The following is a 9,382-nucleotide window of genomic DNA, read 5'->3' as shown; positions in this document are numbered from 1 at the left end:
ATGGTGATTAAATGATGGACACATCAGTGTGAAAAGAGTTTGGTGATGGTTTCACTGGTTGGTAATGGTGTTTGTAGTAGAGAACATTAGACCTTCAGCAGGAACTGTTTAAACCCTGCTGAGATATCCTCACACACCCGAGTCAGAAATCAGGCAGGTTTTATTTTTTTACCATTTGTAATTAAAGACCTCACATTGAGTCCTGAGGAGCTTCAGTGGTCCAAAAGTATGCAGAAGAAAACACGGAGGTGAAGACGAGCCGCCGCTTGCCGACTAATCTGCAAATTACAGTCACACACACGGCAACGTTCACATCTGATAATTAACCCAAAATATGAAACATCCGGAGGGTGTCTGTGTGCGTCTGTGTGCGTCTGCGTGTGTGTGTGTGTGCGCGTCTGTGTGTGTGCGTGTCTGTGTGTGTGTGCGGTTCTGTGTGTGTGTGTGTGCGTGTCTGTGTGTGTGTGTGCGCGTCTGTGTGTGTGTGTGCGTGTCTGTGTGTGTGTGTGTGTGTGCGCGTCTTTGTGTGTATGTGTTTGTGTGCGCCTGAGTGTGTACGTCTGTGTGTGTGTGTGTGTGTGCGCCTCTGTGTGTGTATGTGTTTGTGTGCGCGCCTGAGTGTGTACGTCTGTGTGTGTGTGTGTGTGTGTGTGTGCGCGTCTGTGTGTGTGTGTGTGTGTGCGCCTGTGTGTGTGAAAGAGACGTTTATAAGCCTCACAGTAAACACACAGATCCACATTAATTATCAGAACATCCTGTACAGTGTTACTGAGGAACTGCAGCTTATCATTAGCATTAACGCCATGAGCTAAATCTTAGCATCTTTAATAACGATCTCACCTCATCATCAGCTCCAACATCAGGATTTTTATTATTCAGAAATAAAAGCTAGCGCTAGTAGCTACGAGGGAACATCTCACAGCTGGAACGGATCAGTAACGACGTCCTGCAGCAGGAAAACTTCACACTTTCTTCTGCAAAAAAAACCCAGCAATCACGCTCCACTTAGCAATTAGTGAGTGAGAGATTCCACTTCAGCTGTCAGTGCTCAGAGATCAACACACGGCTCTCAGGAGCAAGGCTCAGCTCTTCACCAGCGCTAACGTGGAGGAGATGTTTTTACTCCCATTAGAGGAACTCCATCCTTTTGTTCATATGAAGCTCAAACCAACCTGCAGTCATGCTAACGTTAATGCAGGCTAATCCTGGTTTTATCACTCTGCACAGGAAGTAGATGTTTTCTTCACATTTCCTGCAGATCTAAAACACGTTACACACACGGTTTAGACATGCTTCTGGAACCTCACCTCCTGTTCTATCTCCTCTAACTGTTCCAGAATCTGCTTCACATCTGATTAAAGTGTGACTAATAATGATGTTCTTTTTCAGGTATGAGGAGCACACCAACAAACCGTGGCTCTGGAACATCATCCACCAGCACCACCACGTTCCCTCACGCTGAGAGAGGTGCAGGAACAACACAGGAACATCACACACACACACACACACACACACACACACACACACACACACACACACACACACAGACAGACAGACAGACAGACAGACAGACAGACAGACAGACAGATAGACAGATAGAAGCAGGAGCAGTGTGAAGGTGTGAGTTTGTAGTAGATGTTTGTTACATCTCTCTCTCTCTCTCTCTCTCTCTCTCTCTCTCTCTCTCTCTCTCTCGTATTACAGATCTATCAGGACAGGGTCACCTAGCAACAGCCCTCATCATCGCCATGTCAACTATCTTCATCATGGCCATCGCCATAGTGATGATCATCATGTTTTACATCCTGAAAGCTAAACCGAGCAGCCAAGGTGAGAGAATATTACACTGCTGTGTGAATGTGAGATGTTCATCAGGCACATGAAGCTTCAGCATGGAATATCACGTGTGTGTACAGCATATAGTGAGAAGCAGGAACACACACAACGTAAATGTACTATGGTCATGTGATGTACACACTCAAAACAGGTTTCTGATGGTCTCTAGTGGTTCCTAACAGATTTCTGATTATCTTTAATGGGTTCTAACAGGTTTCTGATGGTCTCTAATGGATCCTAACAGGGTTCTGAAAATGAACCCCAGACGATGTTAATCCTAAAAGATGGGACCTTCATACACCAGCTTACTGTTTCATCTCCCAGTGTTAATGGTGTTTAGCTGTAACTCTTAGCAATTAGCATCAGCTCAGTGGGGGGGGGGGGTCATATGATGCGCACACATACACACACACACACACACACACACACACACACACACACAATTACACACGCATAAACACGTGCGCACACACACAAACACGCGCACACGCACTCACTCACACACACTCACTTACACACGCATAAACACGCGCACGCACTCACACACACAAACATGCACGCACACATACACACACACTCAAACCCGCACACACTTAAACACGCGTGCACACAATCACACACAAACACGTGCGCGCACACACACACACACACACATTCACTCACTTAAACAAATAAAGGCAAATCCACGCACATCTCTAATAAAAAAAACCTAACATTTAAATGAACTGCAGTTTCAGAACACAAAAAGTTTTTATACTTTCATTCATTTAGTAACTAGTGTGTGTGTGTGTGTGTGTGTGTGTGTGTGTGTGTGTGTGTGTGTGTGTTTCAGCATGCTGTACAGGTCAGATGGTAAAAAATGTCGAAGCTCCAACTAACAAACAGGAGGAAAAAAAAGAAACTCAAGGTGGGAATGTAAATAATAATGGGGATGGAGTGATGAGTGGAGGAGTAGTGGGGAATGGAGGGATGAGGTGTGGGAAAAGGTCTTCATCGTGTGTGTGTGTGTGTGTGTGTGTGTGTGTGTGTGTGTGTGTGTGTGTGTGTGTGTGTGTGTGTGTGTGTAGAGAATGCTGTGATATTCACAGAGAAGGACGAGTTCAAACCTCCTCCAACCAAAGCAGTGAAAAGGTAAGGAACATTTTTTATAACCCTTGAAGACGTGTGTGTGTGTGTGTGTGTGTGTGTGTGTGTGTGTGTGTGTGTGTGTGTGTGTGTGTGTGTGTGTGTGTGTTCTGTTCCACCTGAACCATGGAGCTTTGTGAGTGGTAATGAATTCACCTTAGGATGAGTTCCAGCTGCTGACGTCACTGCAGCGTCCTCATCTTCTCATCCTGTGTTTCTGGGATGCAAACATTATGTGGTTTAGGGTAGTTTGATGAAAACACACCTCAGGGGTGATGGAGAGATCTCTCACTCACACACACACACACACACACACACACACACACACACACACACACACACACACACACACAGAGGGAAGAATGAGGCGAGTGTTTCTCCTTCAGACATTTGGTGCAGGGAGACACGACACTGAGTCAGTAATTACACTCATCATCTCTCTCTCACACACACACACACACACACACACACACACACACACACACACACACACTCCTTACACACACACTCCACACTCCTCACACGCACACACTCACACACACACACACACACACCACACACACACACACACACACACACCACACTACTTACACACACTCCTCACTCCTCACACACACACTTCACACTTCACACTCCTCACACACACACACACACACACTTCCTCGTCTCTCACTCATCTTACTTTCATCTCCATCTAGTCTCACTCAGCTTTCACTGTTGTCTCACACGTGTGTGTGTGTGTGTGTGTGTGTGTGTGTGTGTGTGTGTGTGTGTGTACCAGAATTGTTTAACACAAGTGTACAAGTAACATAATACCGTAATAACATAGTTATAAGTTTCATCTTATTCTAGCAATTAGCATAGCTAACACTAAAGTAGATGTTAGCGTAATGAGCTAACCCTGTGCTAGAACATTTACATTTACATTTACATTTACATTTTCGTTTTTGTTTTCAGTGAAAACGACGCGTCATCTGAGAACGAGCAGCTGCTGAGCCGTAGCATCGACAGTGATGAGGAAGCAGCGCAGGAGAAACAGGGAGCTACTGATTTGTGTCTTCTATCACTTGTTCATCTCACTCGAGACAAGACCTGCTCCAACACCACCGTCAACACCAACAACACCGTCAACAACACCGTCAACAACAACAACAACTGCAGCAGGACTGTGGGGGTGAGACCAGAGACCAGCGAGAACATTCACAACCTTCTACACAGTGAACACTTCACATTAAACATTACGCTAAATTAGATACAGATCAGAGGATGCTAAGCTAATCGTGGCTAATCCAGAGCTAATCACAGGCTAATCCAAAAATAATCCCACAGCTAAAGGATAGAAATAGTAACTGAATATAATCATTAATTAAATATTTAAATTTATTATTTAATTTGATTTCATTCGAACAGGAAACTACAGATTCGGGGACACAAACATACACACCAACACACACACACACCCACACACACATGCACACACTCACACACACACACATTTCTACAGATTCGGGGACACAAACATACACACCAACACACACACACCCACACACACATGCACACACTCACACACACACACACCCACACACCCAAACACACATGCACACACACACACTCATACACACACAAACACACACACCCATACTCATACACACACAAACACACATGCACACACTCGCACACACACACACTCACACACACACCCACACAAACACACATGCACACACTCACACACACACCCACACTCATACACACACAAACACACACATCCATACACACACACACACAAACACACACACACACACCCACACACCCAAACACACATGCACACACACACACACACACACACACTCATACACACACAAACACACACACCCATACTCATACACACACAAACACACATGCACACACTCGCACACACCCACACACACACACCCACACAAACACACATGCACACACTCACACACACACCCACACTCATACACACACAAACACACACACCCATACACACAAACACACACACACACACCCACACAAACACACATGCACACACTCACACACACACCCACACTCATACACACCAACACACACACACCCACACACACACCCACACAAACACCCATGCACACACTCACACACACACCCACACTCATACACACCAACACACACACCCACACACACATGCACACACTCACACACACACACCCACACACCCAAACACACATGCACACACGCACACACCCACTCACACACACACCCACACTCATACACACACAAACACACACACCCACACACAAACACACATGCACACACTCGCACACACCCACACACACACACACACACCCACACAAACACACATGCACACACTCACACACACACCCACACTCATACACACACAAACACACACACCCATACACACACAAACACACACACACACACAAAAATCGGCATGTGTGTTTGTGTTGTTGCAGATTCACAGTCGGAGGAAGAAGATCCTGGAGTTGTACGCTAAAGCGTGTAGCGTTGCTGAAGGTCAGTCTTCTGTTATATGTTACATTTTCTCTCCTATATGAGGAAAGTTTCTGGTGTTCAGAGTCGGGTTCTGCACCGAGCTTCAGCCGCTCTATGACTGTATAGAGGATAATAAGAGCAGGTGATGGAGCCCTTACTGATATTCAACATTTCTGACACTTTAGTGACCTTCATCAAGCTCCTGAGATGCTGGAAGGGTTTTATTATGGTTTAAAGCACAGTTATGAATTCTAGAATGAAATAAATTTAAATAAAGAATTGAATGCCAGCATCAGCGTCTGAAGGTCCTGTTAAAGGAGATGCTCCTCACTCGAGCTCATCTCCAGTCCAGGATCATGTCTAATTAGGAAACGCCTCTTTTTTAGACAAGCTCCGCCCATTGTGTGTAATTCTCACTGGTTTCCTCTGTTCCACATGAAGTTTGAGTCTCATTGTCTGGTGCTGTGATGGAGGTTTGCTGGTTTTTATACAGTTATTATAGAATGTGTTTTTCCAAAATACTGTGAGAACTTCATCCAGCACTGAGGCATGATCTGACTCAGCATCTTTCCTCTTAGAGGATCAGGAATAATCGGTTCTGAGTTTATAGAATGTAATTAAAGTGCGGTTTGGTGATGGAGAAAGTGAGTATGGAGGACATCTGTCCCACGTCTTTCACGTCTTGAAGGCATTAAATCTGAACAAACAAAGCAGGACATTTAGTACCAGGCTTTTCTACAGCGATCCACTCGACTCGCACGGCTTTTTAATCGTAATGTTTTGACAGAGAAATGAATGCCACTTGCTGAGAATGACACTGAGCATGAACACTGACCTCTTAGAAGCTCGGGGGAATGTACTCCACCAAACACACACCACAGTCGTTCTCCACATCACCCTGAACTGCAGCAAGGGGACAGGATCAGTCTCAGGAACTTTGTGAAGTGGAAATCAGGACACGGTCCAGCTGGAGTCAGAGCTCTGAACCTGGAGCCAATTAATCTCAAAGACGAAGCTGGAAAGATTCTGAAATGAGATATTACAAAGGTTTAAAGTAGCAAAGCACCAAAAAAACATCTCACACGATGAACATCAGCCTAAATTTAATCCCATCTGCTGCTGAAGTGCACGAGTTGATCTGCACTGCACTAAGGTTTCATCCCCCTTTTTAACTTTTCCACATGTGGACTAAAATGGACTTAATCAGAGGTATACGTCACAGTATACCCCATAATACTCTAGGGGGCAGTATGTAAATGCCCTGACTCCGATGTCACATGATTAGACCTGTGTGTATATAAAGGGTCACATGATGTTAATATAAAAACATCTGAGAACAAACACACCTTATCTATCAGGGTCAGGTGGGTTTGGAAACCCAGGGAAAGGTTCTGGGAAAGAACATAACAGGCTGAATCTCCAGCATGACCCTACCACCACCATGCTTCAGGGTTAGGGTTAGGTGGTGGCACATGACGTGGAGAAGTCTTTGTTGTGGAGATTTGTTAGAAATCCCATATGCTGCTTTAATGCTTTTTAGATCTGCAGAAAATCACGAATACTTCATCAGAAAATTATTTTGTTACATTCTTGTTTCTCCTCCTGAAGGTCTGAGTCCAGTGGAGTTGCCTTTCGACTGCCTAGAGAGAACGAGCCGCATGCTGAGCGCCACCTACAGTGCGGAGAAGGCGTTAGTCAGGACGTGGCGTCACCTGGCCGAGAGCTTCGGATTAAAACGGGACGAAATCGGAGGAATGACGGACGGCATGCAGCTCTTTGACCGGGTCAGCACGGCCGGCTATAGCATCCCGGACCTGCTCGCTCGACTGGTCCAGATCGAGAGGCTTGATGTGGTCGAAGCACTTTGCCTGGATATTCTCGGAACGCCCCCTTGTGGTCAGCATCTGACCATTTCTTCACGCTGCGCTAGTGTCTGAGAACCCAGAACCTACAAACTAAAGAGACAATGAAGAAAATTCTCTTTTTAAGCTTCCACTGATATTCTCACTGTCATACAGCACAGCGCCCCCTTCTGACCATCATTTATTTCCAATTTTTTCCAGAATTTCTTGTAATTTAAACAGTCACAAATATTTCTTTAAAAAGTCCAAGTGGGCTGAAAAGATCATTGCTGTGCAGGACACTCAGAATTATAAATGTCGTTATTTTCCTCCTTTGTCTGGAGGTGAGACAAATTTCTAAATTCTGTAAAGTTTTTTACAGCCCTGAATGAAGAATTCTGCCTGCAGCGTCACGTTTCTGACGTTTTCCAGAAAGAGTCCAACGTCCTGATCTACACTACGTCATGGCTAGAAATAAACTACACGGGTATCTGAGCAGCGTTGTAACTGAAAGATTGTTCCAACTGGGATTTCATAGTATATAAATGTTTCTCCATATTGAGGACCTTTGTGTTACCTGCGCTGATCATCAGCACAGACCCTCGGTATTTTGAAGGACACACAATCACGATTTTGCGTGTTGAACTCGGCAGTTTGTCGTAGAAACAATCATTATATTTCTAATATATATTTATATTTATAGTTATATTGTAAAATCTAATAAAAAAAAACGTTTCTTACTGACTTCAAATTTATGTTTGTAGGCCAAATTTTAGACTGAAAAATGCCATAGTGTGTGTGTGTGTGTGTGTGTGTGTGTGTGTGTGTGTGTGTGTGTGTAAAACCATGCTTGATTTCCTGGTTCTTGCCCTAATTTGCTGAGATTAGTGGGTTTATGAGGTTCGGTATAAAGTGGCTGTAAAATCCAGCACCTCGTTAGCTGAACGTTCAGTGGAGCAACGCTGCAGAATGAAAGACGAACGGGAAGCTAATAAGCTGGTGGTCATTCTGAAGAGCTCCTGGTCGTTTTATGGCGTGTTGATGGTTTCAAGCTCTGAGCAGCAGAAGCGTGCGAAAATAAATGTACACATCTGACGGATATCACAGTCTGCTGGTGTCTCCTTCAGAGTCTGATCTGTTTGACAGATAAATATAGCAGATCTCTGAGAGGAACTATGAAGGACATCAAGAGGAACTCTAAAGGACATTGAGAGGAACTCTGGAGGACACTGAAAGCTGGATAGATGTGTTTCATGTGGCTGTGAACAGACCTGCTCCTGTTACCTCACTTACAGCTCTAATGCTAAAACTTACACCAAATAGGAGTATAAAAATTTTTAACTTATTAGTGTACATACACCTCATCTGCACAACAATAAAGAATTCTATTTACTTTCGGTGTGTTACTGTAGTACTGAGTGTGTAGAATGTGTGTGTGTGTTACTGTAGTACTGATTGTGTAGAATGTGTGTGTGTGTGTGTTACTGTAGTACTGAGTGTGTAGAATGTGTGTGTGTGTTACTGTAGTACCGAGTGTGTAGAATGTGTGTTACTGTAGTACTGATTGTGTAGAATGTGTGTGTGTTACTGTAGTACTGATTGTGTAGAATGTGTGTGTGTGTGTGTGTGTGTGTGTGTTACTGTAGTACTGAGTGTGTAGAATGTGTGTGTGTTACTGTAGTACTGATTGTGTAGAATGTGTGTGTGTGTTACTGTAGTACTGATTGCGTAGAATGTGTGTGTGTGTGTGTGTGTGTTACTGTAGTACTGATTGCGTAGAATGTGTGTGTGTGTGTGTGTTACTGTAGTACTGATTGCGTAGAATGTGTGTGTGTGTGTGTTACTGTAGTACTGATTGTGTAGAATGTGTGTGTGTGTTACTGTAGTACTGATTGTGTAGAATGTGTGTGTGTGTGTTACTGTAGTACTGAGTGTGTAGAATGTGTGTGTGTGTGTTACTGTAGTACTGATTGTGTAGAATGTGTGTGTGTGTGTGTGTTACTGTAGTACTGAGTGTGTAGAATGTGTGTGTGTTACTGTAGTACCGAGTGTGTAGAATGTGTGTTACTGTA

At 44.2% G+C, this 9,382-nt stretch overlaps 1 protein-coding gene across 1 annotated transcript in view; it reads left to right on the top strand.

The window, feature by feature from the left end:
• The window catches only part of edar (ectodysplasin A receptor), a 17,696-nt gene extending 8,994 nt beyond the window's left edge, over positions 1–8,702 (top strand). Inside the window, exons 6-12 of the mRNA XM_083537377.1 lie at positions 1,390–1,467; positions 1,705–1,830; positions 2,669–2,743; positions 2,904–2,967; positions 3,919–4,135; positions 5,430–5,490; positions 7,078–8,702. Of these exons, the coding sequence (XP_083393503.1) occupies positions 1,390–1,467; positions 1,705–1,830; positions 2,669–2,743; positions 2,904–2,967; positions 3,919–4,135; positions 5,430–5,490; positions 7,078–7,406 (950 nt within the window). The 3' untranslated portion in view covers positions 7,407–8,702. The remainder of the gene's footprint in view (positions 1–1,389; positions 1,468–1,704; positions 1,831–2,668; positions 2,744–2,903; positions 2,968–3,918; positions 4,136–5,429; positions 5,491–7,077) is intronic.
• Positions 8,703–9,382: the final 680 nt, after the last annotated feature.

Source organism: Silurus aristotelis, assembly GCF_946808225.1.
Source record: "Silurus aristotelis genome assembly, chromosome: 3".
Lineage (NCBI taxonomy): Eukaryota > Metazoa > Chordata > Actinopteri > Siluriformes > Siluridae > Silurus > Silurus aristotelis.
The sequence above is the reverse complement of the archived record's forward strand: the minus strand, read 5'-3'. Positions and strand labels throughout refer to the sequence as shown.